Source organism: Biomphalaria glabrata, chromosome 1 (assembly GCF_947242115.1).
Source record: "Biomphalaria glabrata chromosome 1, xgBioGlab47.1, whole genome shotgun sequence".
NCBI lineage: Eukaryota > Metazoa > Mollusca > Gastropoda > Planorbidae > Biomphalaria > Biomphalaria glabrata.
In genome coordinates, this window is record NC_074711.1 from 15,937,116 (window position 1) to 15,956,752 (window position 19,637).

The 19,637-nt window shown below is 37.0% G+C and overlaps 1 protein-coding gene across 1 annotated transcript; it reads right to left on the reverse strand.

Moving 5' to 3' along the window:
• Positions 1-1,336: 1,336 nt before the first annotated feature.
• On the reverse strand, positions 1,337-12,243 carry LOC106052834 (sporozoite surface protein 2-like). Its single transcript, XM_056024658.1, has 7 exons — positions 12,175-12,243; positions 8,480-8,549; positions 7,832-7,894; positions 5,595-5,759; positions 2,508-4,178; positions 1,637-1,798; positions 1,337-1,482 (listed from the first exon to the last, which is right to left on the reverse strand). Coding segments are annotated over exons 2-7 (2,121 nt in total). The 5' UTR covers positions 8,538-8,549; positions 12,175-12,243; the 3' UTR covers positions 1,337-1,480.
• Between the last annotated feature and the right edge of the window lie 7,394 nt (positions 12,244-19,637).

The following is a 19,637-nucleotide window of genomic DNA, read 5'->3' on the forward strand; positions in this document are numbered from 1 at the left end:
CCACAAATTAGTAGATATTAAATTAATTGTAATTTCTTGACCACTCATGTTTTATTTTTATATTTTAAAAAAAATGACTACAAATTAGTAGATATTAAATGAATTGTAATTTCTTAAAAAAAAAAAAAAAAAAAAAAAAAAAAAAAAAGAGATTGAGCCTTTTTAAAACAATTAGATTATAAGACTTAGGCCAGGGGAGGCGTGGTGGCTGAGAGGTAAAGCGCTTGGCTTCCGAACCGGGGCTACCAGGTTCGAATCCTGGTGAAAACTGGGATTTTCAACTTTGGAATCTTTGGGCGCCTCTGAAACCACTCAGCTCTAATGGGTACCTGACATTAGTTGGGGAAAAGTAAAGGCGGTTGGTCGTTGTGCTGGCTACATGACACCCTCGTTAACCGTAGGCCACAAAAACAGATGAACTTTACATCATCTGCTCTATAGACCACAAGGTCTGAAATGGGAACTAGTTAGGCCAGGTTCACATGTAACTTTACATTCACTTTCACCTATCCTTTGATCTGCTGCACCATTGGGGCACTACACAAGATCTGTTAACCTTCATTTTCCATTCTTATCTCTCATTTGCCTTTGATATAATTTCATTCGGATGTTCTTTCTGAAAATATTAAAGCCTGCCTGGGTGGACCACTTAGGGGGCCGATTTTGAGTTTGTGTTTCCACACAAACTGTCTTTTGTAACCTTGTTTTGTCTTGCTATTTGTTTGTTTTTGTTTTAAGTTTAAAGTTTTCGACCTCTGATGTAAGCTAAATGTACACCAAGTGATAAGAATAATATTTGTTTTTATGCATTTGTATAATGTGTTGGTAGAAAACATAAACAAGCAAATAGAACAAAATATTTTTCTTATCACTTCGTGTACATTTCCCTTACATCAGAGGTCGAAGCTTGTGTAAGGGGGAAAATGCTAATTACTGCCATTTATCTGAAAATTACTTGGTTTAGCTCCCTTTCTGTTATATAAAATAAAATAAATTAATTAGTACTCAATGATTAACTAACTGGTTAAATTTTGGATTGATTCGTGTATGTCCCGTTAGAAGAGCTCCAAGGACATTATGAAGCAAGTGAAAGTTGGCTCTGAAGTCCAAGACTACAAAGCGCTTCCACCGTTAATGAGATAATTAAGGTTCTGTTGAAGCTGAGGAACCGTGACCAAGTTGGTAACGTTATTAATAAGATTTGGTTTGAAAGACAGACTGGACTAAAAGTTGCATTTTAAAGTTTGAAAAGCAGTTTTAGTTATAAACACCCCACCCCTCAAAAACACAAACACACAATGTACGTATTGCAAAACAAATGAAGTCAAGAAACACATTCTTCAAACAATGTAAAGGTTTACATTGAAAGTTCATTTTATTTTTAGATGTTCAAGAATTCCCGTTTCCGAAATGTCTACATAGTCTACAGATTCTGTTCAGGAGATAATCTTGTTCATATCTGATGAATGACTTCATCGTGTCCTGAGGATACAAATTAAAATGTTGGGAAATACAAAACATCACAATTTCTAATATAGGCCTATATATATATATATATATATGTGTGTGTGTGTGTTCTCGTTCGCGTATTCGAGTGTGTGTATTTGCGCAAAAAAAAAAGTAATGAAAAGCTTACAGTTGCAAGTGTTGCTGTTGACACACAAACCAGATGTTGCATTAAAACTCTGGTACTTCGGACACTCTTGGTAGATGGATTCATTATTCCAACACAAGAAATATCCCTTGCACGATCCAGTAATGGAATAAGTCTGGCATTGAAGGTCTGCATTACATGGATCTGAAAATAGTCATTTAGTGCAGATTTAGAGAAGGTCACTTTCTCTTTCTCTCTTTTTTTCCCACTCTCTCTGTTTTCTTCCCACTCTCTCTGGAACCTACCAGGAACCTGTATGGATAGCTGATCTCAATAATGGCTCTAACGATTTCCCTACAAACAGTTGATGTGTATATCGCTGAGAAAAGAAGTACTAGCTAGTTGGCCACACGGTGAAAACTCTAGTCTGACAGTTATCTTTTTTTTTCATGGAAAAAATTAAATGAATTTAAATTTGGTTAGAGACTTAGACATAGGTCTATGTTAGAAAGGACAATCAGATTCCTGAAAAAGACTATTATTTTCGGGAATTTCCAAATGAAAAGCTTTATTGAGTTAAATAAATTAATGTTCAGGAATCGTCTTCTAAGTCTAGATCTAAATGATAAACGCCTATCATTGAACTATTAAAACGTGTACTATATCTATACATTTGCTTCAAACATTTTTTTTTTTGCTTATCTCTGTGTTTGTCTCTAATGTCATGTGCTCGTACATTCTTTTTCAGAGAAGGGGGAGGGGACTGGGTAAAAAAATCGTTTATTTTGAAGAGAAAAGCAATCTCATTTATTAAAAAGCATTTTTTCCCCTTCAAAATGGCTATGTTAATTCTATTTCTAATATATTTTTAAAAATTAGATTTTAATTTTGAAAAAAAAAAATAACAACTCACACACGCCAGGAACATTAGGTTGTGCACTGCTGTAGTCGCCTCTTACAGTTATGTCCTTACAGTTTAGATTGTTTTCCTTGTAGGAAGTTGGAGCATTGTCAGAATTGAAAAGCTCATTCAGATAAACTTCTGATGGGTCAACATAAGAGGTTGAGGCTGGATAAGTGTTAGGAGGGGCAACATTAGAAGTTATGGGAGGATTACTGTTAGTAGGGGCAACGTAAGAAGTTTGAGGTGGATTATAGTTTTGGGCATCGTTTTGGGCATCGTTGGCAGTGTCATATGGCTCCTCGTTATTCTCATTATCATCAGCATTATATGCTTGGTTGTCTGCTGCATCAGAAGTAAATCCATTAGCCAAATTATATGGAAGGAATGCTGGATCTTCGTTAGGGTCAACGTAGGGCGTTCCCGGCTGGTAATTTCTTGTCGGACTATTGGCATAAGGATAGGGCTGTTGGTTATAAGGCTCGGGTGGGTTACTAGGGTTGGGGTTATAAACACGTTTGGGTTGATTGATTGGGTAATTATTAGACGGATTGTAGTTAGATTGTTTGGAAGGTGCAGGGAGAATACTGGGATTCGGATAATAAGCACGATCGGGTAAATTGCTTGGGTAAATGGGATTCAGGTAGTTATTGGAATTGGGTAGATTAATTGGGTAATTATTGATTGGATCGTAATTTGGTTGGTTGGACTGCGCAGGAGGATAAATGGGATTCGGATACCTATCGAGATTGGGTACATTGATTGGGTAATTATTTGTTGGAATGTAGTTTGGAGGGACAAAAGCTGGAGAAGGCTGATAGTTGTTAGGACTTAAGCCATTTGTTCTTTGAGCGCTGTTGTAGGCGGGGTCTGGTTGCTTGCTAGGATTGAAGACAAGATTTGTTGGGTTATTCATAGGATAATTGTTTGGCAAGTTGGTGGGATTAGTTGGATAATTGTTTGGCAAGTTGGTGGGATTAGTTGGATAATTGTTTGGCGAGTTGGTGGGATTAGTTGGATAATTGTAAGGCGACTTGGTGGGATTAGTTGGATAATTGTAAGGCGAGTTGGTGGGATTAGTTGGATAATTGTAAGGCGAGTTGGTGGGATTAGTTGGATAATTGTTTGGCAAGTTGGTGGGATTAGTTGGATAATTCCTTGGCGAGTTGGTGGGATTAGTTGGATAATTGTTTAGCGAGTTGGTGGGATTAGTTGGATAATTGTTTGGCGAGTTGGTGGGATTAGTTGGATAATTGTAAGGCGAGTTGGTGGGATTAGTTGGATAATTGTTTGGCAAGTTGGTGGGATTAGTTGGATAATTGTTTGGCAAGTTGGTGGGATTAGTTGGATAATTGTTTGGCGAGTTGGTGGGATTAGTTGGATAATTGTAAGGCGAGTTGGTGGGATTAGTTGGATAATTGTTTGGCGAGTTGGTGGGATTAGTTGGATAATTGTTTGGCGAGTTGGTGGGATTAGTTGGATAATTGTAAGGCGAGTTGGTGGGATTAGTTGGATAATTGTTTGGCGAGTTGGTGGGATTAGTTGGATAATTGTTTGACGTATTGGCAGCAGTATATGGATTGAAAGGCGGATACACGGGGTTAAGGTTGTAGGTTGAGGTGGGCGCTTTGGTGGTGCTGGTAACAGTTTGTGAGTTGCTCGTAGTGTAGGCAGCGGCGTTGCCTGGAAAGAAAGTCAAAAAACCAGAATTCACACACAAATCAATCACTATATGAGTAGATCTAGCTTAGATTGTTTAGTGGTTCTCAAATAGCTTCTCTAAGTGCTTCAGAACTACAAGTATAAGGCTGAAGTTAACTTTCATAAAACAAAACAGCTGTCCATCAGTAAAGTAGGACAATAGGTGCACGTGCACTGTCCTTTCTGTCCGCTTCTTACCCCCCCCCCCCAATCATGGTTCACAGATCCAAGTTCCTTAACTCGACATTCTTATCACTCAGTATAGTTCTCGACACAAACAGTTGATTAAGACAATACAGTAACTTCTCTTCAAGCAATAATAAGGCTTGTCTTCCAGTCCGATAACAAAAAAAGAGGAATGTAGTATCTCCTGTGGCTCTGCAGCTCCATCTGCGACCTACATATTTTGCCACATTCATCGCTGGCATAACCATTGTCCGCCGGTGGCTAATTAAAATTTTCTTTTCGCCGTCTACGTCTGTCCTCGGCAGCTGATCTCCATTTGGTATTGAATGTGTTTGCGACCTTTGTAAGTGATCTCCAGCAGTCTCGTTCTGAATCCTCTCTCTTTTATGTCAGTTAAAGCAATATGGTATGTTTGAAAAAGAGGCTCATGATCAGATCTTAATAATTGGCTCACGTTTACATTGTCATAAAAGGCACATCATAGCATGTGTACCGTAATGATAGATTCTAACATAGTCATATGGTAAGAATATTGTTGCGTCATTAACATGGGTTAAGAATTAACATCCACAAGATAATGGAGGTAAACATTTTATTACGAAACAAAAATTTAAACTATTAAATTTAAACTTTTCAAGCAAAAATATGCATCCTCTGATTGGGACCCCTCAAGAACACATTAAGAAACTGGAACAACACAAAATAGAGCAGTGAGATTCATAACAAACGTATATTCACATTTGACTAGAGTAACATCTTTAGTAAAATCACTAAATTTAGAAAGCCTTCAGGAAGGAAGACTGAAAAGCAAAGTAGCAATTATACATAAAACTCTGGACCATAATCTCAAATACAAAAATCAAAATTTAATAAAATACTCAAAAAGACACAAAGATATGCTAGGACCAATTTGTACAAATACTCCTTATTCCCTTGTGCTATTTGAGCATGGAATGGGTTGCCTGAGCTAGCCAGGAAAACCAGTGACTTGGCAGAATTTAGGTCATTGGTTAATATGCATGATTAAATGTATGACGCGTAGGACGTAATAATTTTTTTTTTTTTTTTTTTTTTTTTTTTTTTTTTTTTGAAGTAAAATCTGTATTATATAAGATAAGTACACTTAGGCTACTTAACTTCCTACTCAATGGCTGATTGTCTCAAATGTCAAGGCCATCAATTAGATTATTCCTATATAAACCTCTGACTTACCGTAAACACAGGTTTTATCTTTGACACAGTCCCCTTTAGAAGCATCATATCTGTGTTCTTTGTTGCATTCCTTGTATTCATATTTACCGTAGCGACATTTGTAATAGCCGTTGCAAGTTTTTGAATCCGCAATATATTCAGGGTCTGTCCTTTTGTTGCAATAGACTTAAGCAAAAATACAATATATATATATTATATGAAGTCGAGCACTAAAAGAATAACAAAGATAGTTTGCATTCAACTCACATTCCTGGTCCTCTTCTGTGGTCAAGTAAAATAAAACACTTTTCAGACCTTGCGATCTATAGAGCAAATAAAGTACATTTTATCCGTTTTCTATATCGAGGGTGTCATGTTTACAGTGTGAGCGACCGTGAGCTCAGCTTTTATAAGGATTATCTAAATAAGACACATAACAACACACTATTTGAACAACCTTTTGAGTGTCGATAGTTTTACTTAAAATGCGTTATGCGTAAATTTTCATTTTTTTTTAAATTAATTTACTTTAAAACACAAATCTAATTTGTACAAGTACACCCGACACACATTGTACAAGTACACCCGCCACACTGTACAGTACACCCGACACACGTTGAACAAGTACACCCGACACACTGTACGGTACATCCGACACACATTGTACAAGTACACCCGCCACACTGTACAGTACACCCGACACACGTTGTACAAGTACACCCGACACACTGTACGGTACATCCGACACACATTGTACAAGTACACCCGCCACACTGTACAGTACACCCGACACACGTTGAACAAGTACACCCGACACACTGTACAGAACCAAACACACATTGTACAAGTACACCCGCCACACTGTACAGTACACCCGCCACACTGTACAGTACACACGACACACTGTACAGTACACGCGACACACATTGTACAAGTACAACCGCCATACTGTACAGTACACCCAACACACATTGTACTAGTACACCCGACACACATTGAACAAGTACACCCAACACACATTGTACAAGTACACCCGACACACATTGAACAAGTACACCCGCCACACTGTACAGTACACCCAACACACATTGTACAAGTACAACCGCCATACTGTACAGTACACCCAACACACATTGTACAAGTACACCCGCCACACTGTACAGTACACCCGACACACTTTGTACAAGTACACCCAACACACATTGTACAAGTACACCCGACACACATTGAACAAGTACACCCGCCACACTGTACAGTACACCCGACACACATTGTACAAGTACACCGCCACACTGTACAGTACACCCGACACACATTGTACAAGTACACCCAACACACATTGTACAAGTACACCCAACAGACACTGTCCAGTACACCCGACACACATTGTACAAGTACAACCGCCATACTGTACAGTACACGCGACACACATTGTACAAGTACACCCGCCACACTGTAAAGTACACCCGACACACATTGTACAAGTACACCCAACACACATTGAACAAGAACACCCAACACACATTGTACAAGTACACCCGACACACATTGAACAAGTACACCCGCCACACTGTACAGTACACCCAACACACATTGTACAAGTACAACCGCCATACTGTACAGTACACCCAACACACATTGTACAAGTACACCCGACACACATTGTACAAGTACACCCGCCACACTGTACAGTACACCCGACACACTTTGTACAAGTACACCCAACACACATTGTACAAGTACACCCGACACACATTTAACAAGTACACCCGCCACACTGTACAGTACACCCGACACACATTGTACAAGTACACCGCCACACTGTACAGTACACCCGACACACATTGTACAAGTACACCCAACACACATTGTACAAGTACACCCAACAGACACTGTACAGTACACCCGACACACATTGTACAAGTACAACCGCCATACTGTACAGTACACGCGACACACATTGTACAAGTACACCCGCCACACTGTAAAGTACACCCGACACACATTGTACAAGTACACCCAACACACATTGTACAAGTACACCCGCCACACTGTAAAGTACACCCGACACACATTGTACAAGTACACGCGACACACATTGAACAAATACACCCGCCACACTGTAAAGTACACCCGACACACATTGTACAAGTACACGCGACACACATTGAACAAATACACCCGCCACACTGTAAAGTACACCCGACACACATTGTACAAGTACACACGACACAAATTGTACTTTGTAAATCTTTTACCCGGAACAGCGTTAGTTTTGGGATATTGCTCACTGTAGGATGTACTCACTAGGTAGGCCGGATCTGTGGGCAGAAGTAAATACCAGAGAGTCGTAGATATCAGACAGAAGGTAAAATGTGTTAGCTTTTAACAAGGACCATACAGCGGTCATATACAGTAACTACAAATGAATATTAGTATTACTTCAACTTTTGTGACAAATGGAAAAGATTGTGGTGCGTATATTTGCAAAGATTAAAACATGTATAGATATTTAAGGTCATCTAATGTTAAGATACTCTGATGCTTGTAAAGCGTGACATAAAACATTTCAAGATTGACACTAATAGTTGGGAAAATAAAGTCCCAAGATATACCCACATGGAGGGCATATTATAGGGAAGGGATCCTGGATCGAAGATGGAGAAGACTCAAAGGCTGAAACATCTATGAATTTAAGCATTAAATTTGTGACTGTGTGTTTGTATCAAGGGAAGAATCGCCTCCAAACATATAAAAGGCATTTTGATTATTTGATATCTATAAAATACTGTACTTGTGTATTAGTCTATGCTATATAAAGTGAATAAGTAAGCTTTTATAAAGAGAGCCACTATAATGAATTGTATTAATGGATTATATTAACGCACAAGACTTCATATACCTACCATACGAACAGGCGACAGCCACAAGGGCACAGACCAATAAGAACTGTAGAGAAGACATAGTGCACTTAGTCTGAAATACAATTTGAAGAAGTTATTTTTTTTTTGTAGGGCAGTTTATCATGTAAGCTGATCCTAAGAACCGAGAAGAAAATCTTTTCTGTGAGGCGATTTCTTCTGGTTTATCTGGATATAGACTTACTATCCAGGACGTCTGAAGGTCAAAGCCTATCTGCTCAGATTTGCAATCAGATATAAATCAGTCTGTTTTGTTGACTCACACGCGGCCTTTTGAAACTTCCATCAGTAGGACAAGAAATAGAAATGTTAAAAACGAAATAGAGGAACACTGTGTAGAATGGGCTTGGAAGAAGCATGCCATAAATTTATACTGGCCCATACAGGCTCAGAATGACGGCCTTCACAGATTGAAAAAATAGAGTCAAGAAAAAAGATTTGGGAATGTGATGGATATAGTTAAAAAAAAAAAAGAAAAGGCGATTTAATTACCTTTTAAGATCTTAGGGTGTAAATATTTTTTAAGGTCCTGTCCATTTTTTTTATTTTTTTTTTGAGATCACAACATAACATGGAATTACATCAAGACAGTAGAAAGTCGTTTATCCAGACGGCGGTTATCCATAACGTCAAATATCCGAACTGCTTTTTTTTTGTTTTATAGTATGGTATCTAAGTCGATTTGCTCTCAATAATGGTAGGCTACTAACTATAACGTTTTGTTCCTCTGAATATTTGACTTGAACTTTAGATTTACGTACTGAGTTGTTCCGTATAATGAATTTTCTATTTTGTTGGTGAAACGCATCGTTTATAATATTTCGCATTAGGTTATCAGGGCGATGGATTATCAGGACAGCCCACTTTCCCAATCAATCCGGATAATAGGGTTACTATACATTTGCACGGTCATATGAAAGCCAAAAAAAAAAAGGACAATGTCTATTAAAAATAAACAATATGATAAACTATAAAATAGGCTCACAAGATGAAACTTGTCTATGTATCAAAGGTCATAAAGTTTTTAGATTCTTATGGCCTTGTCTAGCCTATAGTATAGCTCATAGTTCTCAGCCGAAGTGACATCGCGTTTAGTCGCATTATAACGTAGGAATGGAACTACATACACGAAATCGTCTTCAGATTGTGACAAAAATTCCTCTCAGTGATCTCCCTGTGTCCACTGTATGGAAAACTCTCTTGCAATGTTAGCATTATGTCAGGGAATGCAAAAGAATGTATTCACAATTGCTGAAGCGCTCCTAGAAACCAGTTTTTCAAGAAGGATATAGTCCAAAAAAAAGTTCACTGTCTGCTTATGATAAGGAATTGTTTGAGTTTAAGCCAGAGTTGAGCTTATTTGGTGGATAAAGCTTATTAACAGTAAACATCACGATGAAAGGTAAACATTGTCCATTTTAGGGCAATGACTGTCGGACTTAATAGTTCTTTCTTTAATATAATTGAACATTTCCCTGAAACTATTTTAGAGGGGCCCAAAGCAGGGTCTTGAGCTGTTGCTTTTGTTGCCTTAAGGGAAGTCGAGCACTGAGCGGACTAAGGACGCCCCCCCCCCAAAAAAAAATAAGGACGAATGTCCTCCTTTACACGGACGTCTTGTAAGCTACCGGTCATGTTAATCATTTTCAAAATGAAATCTATTTGTAAATATCAATGATGACACGTGACATATCTGACACTTACTTGCTACTTCCAACACTAATTTGCTACATCCAACAATAACTTGCTACACCCAGCACTTACTTGCTACACCCAGCACTTACTTGCTACACCCAGCACTTACTTGCTACACCCAACACTTACTTGCTACACCCAGCACTTACTTGCTACACCCAGCACTTACTTGCTACACCCAGCACTTACTTGCTACACCCAACACTTACTTGCTACACCCAGCACTTACGTGCTACACCCAGCACTTACTTGCTACACCCAGCACTAACATGATACATCCAGCACTTACTTGCTACACCCAGCACTTACTTGCTACACCCAGCACTAACTTGCTACATCCAGCACTTACTTGCTACACCCAGCACTTACTTGCTACATCCAGCACTTACTTGCTACACCCAACACTAACTTGCTACACCCAGCGCTTACTTGCTACACCAAGCACTTACTTGCTATACCCAACACTTACTTGCTACACCCAGCACTTACTTGCTACACCAAGCACTTACTTACTACACCTAGCACTTACTTGCTACATCCAGCACTTACTTGCTACACCCAACACTAACTTGCTACATCCAGCACTTACTTGCTACACCCAGCACTTACTTGCTACATCCAGCACTTACTTGCTACACCCAACACTAACTTGCTACATCCAGCACTTACTTGCTACACCCAGCACTAACTTGCTACACCCAACACTAACTTGCTACATCCAGCACTTACTTGCTACACCCAGCACTTACTTGCTACATCCAGCACTTACTTGCTACACCCAACACTAACTTGCTACATCCAGCACTTACTTGCTACACCCAGCACTAACTTGCTACATCCAGCACTTACTTGCTACACCCAGCACTTACTTGCTACATCCAGCACTTACTTGCTACACCCAACACTAACTTGCTACACCCAGCACTTACTTGCTACACCAAGCACTTACTTGCTATACCCAACACTAACTTGCTACACCCAGCACTTACTTGCTACACCAAGCACTTACTTGCTATACCCAACACTTACTTGCTACACCCAGCACTTACTTGCTACACCCAACACTTACTTACTACACCTAGCACTTACTTGCTACACCCAGCACTAACTTGATACATCCAGCACTTACTTACTACACCCAGCATTTACTTGCTACACCCAGCACTAACTTGCTACACCCAGCACTAACTTGGTACACCCAGCACTTACTTACTACACCCAGCATTTACTTGCTACACCCAGCACTAACTTGCTACATCCAGCACTTACTTACTACACCCAGCATTTACTTGCTACACCCAGCACTAACTTGCTACATCCAGCACTGACTTGATACATTCAGCACTTACATGCTACATCCAGCACTTACTTGCTACAAAGACCTAATGAAACATGCTTTAGGAGACGCACGTTTATATACCAAAATTCAGCTTTTTTTTAATCGACAAAATGACCATTTTATATTCCGGTGGTATAGACAAACTAGTGAGTAAAGTTGTTGTTTTTTGTTCTTTATTTTTTGACATAATAAACTGAACTAGAGATGCAGCTTGAATTAGATAGGCAAGTAAGCAGTTTCAAAAAAAGTATTTGTATTTATACTTTATCATATTAAAACCAAATCTTATTTAGCCTACAGTTTCACTAAAAATACCGTAAAAAGTAGAATGTATATTCTAACAGTTGGTACACTTCTTGGATCCTCTTGGAATCACTCCAGGGCCGGATTTAGATTTCCTAAGGCTCTAAGCTATTTGATATATGCCCCCCTTCCCTAATAAGGCAAATTTATCCCCTGCTCTTTCTTAAAAATGATTGAAAATATCACTGGAACTATTTCTGTGGGTCCCCAAAACAAGTGGGTCCCCTAAGCTTTAATTTATATTGCCTATAGGTAAATCAAGCACTGAATCACTCACAATGCAAAACACAAAAGAAATAGTTTTTGTGAAGTTTAAAACTTATATTTACAACATTAAAATTACTTTTGTTTTAGACAAACATTTATCTGGTGGTAAAGGTAAGAATATGTTGTTCCTTTCATACGTATGAAACTCACCTAGTCACAAATCTTAACAAGCCGGGCTCTTGTCGCTCGCAGGTTTTTATAGACCTATTATCCAGCTTTAAAGGGGATTACCCATGTCATTTAGATTGTTATGTTTTTGCCTAAAGTATTGTCTGTACCGCCTTAGCTTTCAGATATATTTAAAAACATCGATTTATAACATAACATGAAGTGACTCTAGTAGTAGCGTAGGCTGGTAAGTAACAGCATCTGAAGCATTTCATAAGTTGGTAAGTAAACGTTTTGGCTTTCATGTGTTGCTCAGCTCTTGGGTCCGGCAGAACAGTTTTAACTAACAAAAGAAAGGTCAAAGGCGAGTAACTGGCGCCTAAACCAGGAATGCTTGAGTAGGGGGATAACCCACCATGGAAAAGAAACCTCTGCTGCCTTGCAGCTAACCCAGCCGACTCGCAACAGAGGGTCATAAGCACGGCATCGAACACCTAAGAAATTTAGCCTAGAGAATGTAGCCGAGGGCGCAAACTATTAGGATGCTACAAGTAGGCTATGACGGGGCCAGTTCTAAATGTCCGCACTCTGGTCATTGGAGCCTCCAGGTAATAGTGTGGCTTCTTGCACTTGGTCTCACCATCTAAAACAGCTGTCTGTCTAACTGTTCAGTCAATAACTATAGGTCTCACCATCTAAAACAGCTGTCTGTCTAACTGTTCAGTCAATAACTATAGGTCTCACCATCTAAAACAGCTGTCTGTCTAACTGTTCAGTCACTAACTATAGGTCTCACCATCTAAAACAGCTGTCTGTCTAACTGTTCAGTCAATAACTATAGGTCTCACCATCTAAAACAGCTGTCTGTCTAACTGTTCAGTCACTAACTATAGGTCTCACCATCTAAAACAGCTGTCTGTCTAACTGTTCAGTCAATAACTATAGGTCACAGTGTTAAGGATGACCTTGTTCGTGAGAAGGTCGTATAAGTCGAAATAACACTTGAAATACTTTAAGAACAGAAGATGTAGCAGTCAAGCTTTCTTGTCATCTGCAATATTTTATAGACACATGATGTAGCAACCTAGCTTTCTTGTCATCTGCAATATTTTATAGACACAAGATGTAGCAACCTAGCTTTCTTGTCATCTGCAATATTTTATAGACACAAGATGTAGCAACCTAGCTTTCTTGTCATCTGCAATATTTTATAGACACAAGATGTAGCAACCTAGCTTTCTTGTCATCTGCAATATTTTATAGACACATGATGTAGCAACCTAGCTTTCTTGTCATCTGCAATATTTTATAGACACAAGATGTAGCAACCTAGCTTTCTTGTCATCTGCAATATTTTATAGACACAAGATGTAGCAACCTAGCTTTCTTGTCATCTGCAATATTTTATAGACACAAGATGTAGCAACCTAGCTTTCTTGTCATCTGCAATATTTTATAGACACATGATGTAGCAACCTAGCTTTCTTGTCTTCTGCAATATTTAATAGACAGAAGATGTAGCAACCTAGCTTTCTTGTCTTCTGCAATATTTTATAGACACAAGATGTAGCAACCTAGCTTTCTTGTCATCTGCAATATTTTATAGACACAAGATGTAGCAACCTAGCTTTCTTGTCATCTGCAATATTTTATAGACACAAGATGTAGCAACCTAGCTTTCTTGTCATCTGCAATATTTTATAGACACATGATGTAGCAACCTAGCTTTCTTGTCTTCTGCAATATTTAATAGACAGAAGATGTAGCAGTCAAGCTTTCTTGTCTTCTGCAATACTTTAAAGACAGAAGATGTAGCAGTCAAGCTTTCTTTGTCATCTAAAATATTCGATGTAGCAGCCTGGCTTTCTTGTCTTCTGCAATATTTAATAGACAGAAGATGTAGCAGTCAAGCTTTATGTCATTTCTAATACTTGTAAAAATGTTTGTAAAATGTTTTACTTATTTCGGATGTTCCTTCAGAGTTGAAGATAATTACTTCCTAGTCCAAACCTCCCGCAGGACGGCGGGGGATGGGAGCGGGCAGGGTTTGAACCCGGGACCATCGATAAGTCCGAACGACAGTCCAGCGTGCAAACCGCACGACCAGGCAGCCATCCTTAAAGACCAACTGAAGAGGTTTTTTTCGAAATTGAGATAGCGATTGATTCAGACAGTAGATAGCATCAAAGTTAGTTCCTAAAATTTTGAGATTTTAGAAAAGCGTATTTATATTAGAAAAAGTAATTTGAAAGTGGAAAAAATAACGAGATTTGAAAATCAGCTTCAATGGCCGAAACCGGAAGTGACGTCTTGTAATGGACTGAGAAAATGTAAATAAAAATAGACATGGCTGGATACGTTATTGATAGCGATTCAGATGATATACTTATCTAAATCTAGCTGTCAAAAATTTTTAAATGATACTTATCATGGAATGCACCAAAATGCCCTGAAGATAGTCTTCTACTTTTTCTAAATATATTATAGAGCAGACTATTTAATTAATATAATTATTATAGATCTGATAGATTAATAGAGAGGACTAGACTACTTAGAGTACTTAGGGACTTAGACTTAGACTCTTAGACTTGACTTAGACTACTAGGCTAGGGGGTAGACAGTCACTTAATTAATATGACTAGATCTAGATAGTAGTAGATTCTAGATCTACTATAAATTATAATAATAAACTATAGTACTATACTAGTATACTAAAAGTATAAGTCTATTATAATTTTTATTATAACAAAACTAAATGGATAGATCTATCTATTTCTAGATTTTAGATCTAATTCTAGCTAGGCCTTCTAACACTTTTACTAGTCACTCACTAGATCTAGTTTATATAATAATAATACTTGACTTTGACTTGTAGTAATACTAATAGAGTTTAATACTTATACTAGAGACACTAGAGTAATAGTTTATAAACTAGTAGATTTAAGTAGATCTAGAGTAATCTAGACTACCCTCTCTGTGATCTATGTTAAGTCTAAGCCCAATCGCCAACATTTTTTAATGCTTGAATTTGTATATCTCTGTAATAGTACTAGATCTAATTGTAAGAGTAGTAAGACCTAATGAGTAGTGTCCTAGCATAAAGATTATTCATAGATATTTATAAATAAATATTATATTATATTAGTCAAGGACTAAACCTAAAGCCTAAGCTAAATCTATAGAATATATTTATAAAAAAGATCTAATTCTAATATAGCCCTCTACTAGCCCTTACTATACTTATTAATAAGGCTAGACCTTAGACCTAAAAAATAATAAGTCATCATTTATATTGGTAATATTAAATATGTGACATGTCTTTAACTTAAACAGGGTCGGTCCTAACGATTGCGGGGCCTTATGTGAAACTGATTGCGCAGGGCCTAGTCTGGGTGGGAATAAGGAAAATAAGTGGAAATTAAGCTTTTGTATTTTAAAAAAATTCGACTTTGAATTTTATTCAATCTTTACTAAGTACAAGATTACGATCAAATTAACTTTACTTTGCGAACTTTGCAACCTAAGTAATTTATTATTATTAAGAACAATAAGAGTTAGATGTTTATGTTAGATCAGATAATCAGTATAACATATAAGATATATATATATATATATATATATAAAACCACTAGTTCTATATATATGTATACATAATTAAGTATAAATGTTAATAAATAAATTTTTAAAAATCTATTTTACAGAAAACATATGACATGTGGCATACAGACAAGTTTACTAGATGGATCTTTCATCATTTTGGAAATACAAGAAGAGTTAATATTCCCTGTTTCTATTTTGAAACAAATCACAGAAACATTCTACAATTTTATTGTATATAATAAATACCAATAAATGTAAATACAAAATCACATTTTAATAGAGTTCTTCATTATACACACAACATTATTTTAGTATGTTCCTTTTCACTTGCTAGGTTTAGACAAAGCTTCGAATCAGGATTTAATATTATTATGTCATAGCCCAAAACTCCAGCAGGATGTTAGTTAATGGCAGTGGTCAATGTTTGAACCTGAGACCACAGAGAAGACAGTTCGGAGCGCAAACCACACAACTTTCTGCGTTTCGAAACGTATTGAAATTTTGATCATTTCTATGTTATTGCAGTTTTGAATGTCTATTGCAATGATGACTTGATCTGTACAGGGGTTACATTTAAAAAAAATAAGAGTTGGATCTCATTCTTCGAATGATGCTACTTATTAGAAATTGCAAGGTGGAATAGATATTACTCATTAGAGGCCAAAAGAAAATCCACTGCCGAGGGAAGACGTAGACGTCGTAAAGAACATTTAAATTGACCACCAGCTAGGGCTGCGTAGCCATGGAAAATACTGCATTCCTCATTAATCTTTCGACTCGACTGCCAGCCTTATTTATTTAACACTTTAAATTATGAATAGCTCTGCATTTTTTAATACAATAAAATATATATATTCAGTGATTAACTGGCAATAATTGGGTTACTAAAATTTAATAAAATGAGTTGCATAACTACATCAACAGTAGCCTATATGCATTACTGAATATTATATTGATGTCACAATTTATTTTCCACTTCCCAGAGAAAAGAAAACAAAAACAACTCCTTTTCCAGTAGGATAATCTCTTCTATTTATAGTCTAAACACAATTTAAAACTTTGTTACAGTTACAGATTAACTTGCTAACTTAACTATCTAATGATTCTATTTGTGAGATAAATGAAAATTCAATTTTTACATATAGATTTATGGAACTATTTAAGTAAGAGTGTAACAAAATCCATATTTCGTATATTAATAATAATATAGAATTGGTAGATCTAGTTCTAATTTTTGCCTGTTTTTAGAAATTTAGATCTAGTAGATCTAAATCAGACTACCTTTAAGTCTAGGTTAAGGTTAAAGCTATTTGCTAGTGTTGTACGAGGTTGTGACTCTAAAGATTCAAACTAAATATAATCGTGTACTACAATAACTACATTGAATGAGCTCAACATTGTAATTAATGTTGTTTTTTCCCCATATCTGGCCTATTTAGGGACGGCTATAGGTTAATAATCACTATTCAGTGTATAGATAGAGTATATAATTTTAAACTTTGTTTTTCTAGATCTAGGCCCAGCACCTCGATCGGTTCAGTCTACATAGATCTATATAGATAGGTCTAATCTCTAAATATCCAATAGGCCTACTACTATTCCTAGATCTAGACTTCATCTAATTAAATTTAGGTCTACTTCATACATCATTAATGATCTGAGAAAAGAAGATCTAGCTCTTTATCAAAAACAGTAGATGTAGAACTAGAATACGCCTGAAGCAGTAACATAAGCCATAAATTGCGTAACTTGACTAAAACGAATTGAGGCGCGCGGTACTAGACCAAGAATAAGCCGACAAACAGTAGATCTAACATGCAAAGCAATAAATTGCGTCATTTGACCTAATTTCCCCAACTCTAACATCCACTTTTTATAAATTGGTGTGTTTTAGTCGCCTTTGTTTTCAGAAACTGGCATTCCTGTAAACAGGAATAGGGAAATACGCTAAGCCATAAACTGAAAAATTTGACCTAATTTCCCTTAAACTACGTCATCGACCTTGGTTGTCTGGGAAATACTGATCTCGAATGGCTTCGAGATTGTGAAATTTAATAGTCCCTAAAACGCACATTAAATTGCTTATATCTAAATAATTACAAAGAATATATGTCTAATATTTCGTATGTATGTTTTTTTAAGCATTATGAAACTAAAAAAAAGTATTACACCGGTTTCCGCGTCTGACCCCAAAACCTCTTCAGTTGGTCTTTAACGTAGCACTCTCGCTTTCTTGTCATTAGCAATACTAAAAGTCCACGGATAATGAAAAAAAAAAGAAGAAATAAATAAAGAGAATAGCTAATAAATAAGTATGTATGTAAAGTTCCCGTTTTAGACCTTGTGATCTATGGTACAGATGATGTAAGGGTCATTTGTTTCTTTGCCCACGGTTAACAAGGGTTTTATGTGGCCAGTACAACGTCCTACCACCTTTACTTTTCTCAAACTAATGTGCCCTACCCATTAGAGATAGGTGGACTCACACACAATTTAAAATTTAAAATCCCAGTCTTCACCAGGATTCGAACCCACCAACACGGTATATGCTCAAATATTTACATTGTGATCACTATGGTACTAAGTAATAGTCTTTATAAACTCATTGTTTCAAAGTAGGGGGTTGTGGTCCGTTTCGGTACAGTTCAAACTAGTTTAGCTGTCACAGGCTTACACCAACTATAATGTACATTCTCTGTAGAGAACATTAAAATAAATACCGACATTATCATTATTTGGAATGTTTTCTAATGGTCATAAAACTTCAGATGTCTGGGAGATAATTTTATCGAATCATCTTGACTGTAAGAGTTGTCTTTCTTCTTCGATCTGAATGATGTACTACCTCCCCTTCCACTCTTCCTCCAGATGTGGCATGAGATTGACAGAAAATACAGCTATTTGTTTTGTTTTTTGTTTTCTTTTACTTTGATGTCACAAACATATCATGATCTAGAAATTCTATGGAATTCAACATCGATTTTCGGTGTGCATTTTTGTATGTTTACCTACCAAAACAAAATAATGTGACTTAAAAAGTAAAAATGCACTTGTTATGAATACTTTTGTAGAAATTTTAAAAACATTTCCAATTTCTTCTTGTTATCAATTTGTTATCTTTGCGTGCTTTTTTTTTTTTGTTGTTGAGAATCGCGTAGTTTACAAGTTTGCCGTATTGTCTGGCGACAAAGGTGCGGCTTACGAGTTTGTGTGAAAACGCATGCTCTCTGTTTGTTTCATTGAATTATGTCCCTGCAAAGGGAGCACACAATATTGAAGGTTTTGGTCAAGGCTCACTAAATATAGAACGCTTCTGTTTATCGCATAGATCGATATTAAGATTCTGCTTGGCTTTGATTCTAGAAGAGAACTATCAAATACTTCCTCAACTGATTTCATTGTTGTATTACCGCTCAGTTCTAAACTTCTCATCGTCTTATTAACCTTGATCTAATATACGAAAGATAACTGGCCTTGATCTGTAAAATAACTGAATGCTTTCCCTTGTCCTACGTATGCCTTCAAACTTCCTGGTTCGATGATGACCACTTTTTTCATCCAGGGGTCTGAGGGCTTTGCACTGGGGTTTTGTGCCTCCTCATGTGGCTGGTGAGACCTATGAAAAAAAATTAAGTAAATCCTTCATTAAAAACTATCTTGATTTTGTTTCGTATAAAAATGTTCTATCTATGAAATGAAGCTGTTGAGATAGAGCTGTCCAGTAAATGTGGAATGGCTCATGAGTTACGACATTATACCTGCCAATAGTCTCTAGCTGTCTAAACAAATGCCACCTATTCTTTAGGGCCGTGTCCTTAAATTCTAGAGGAA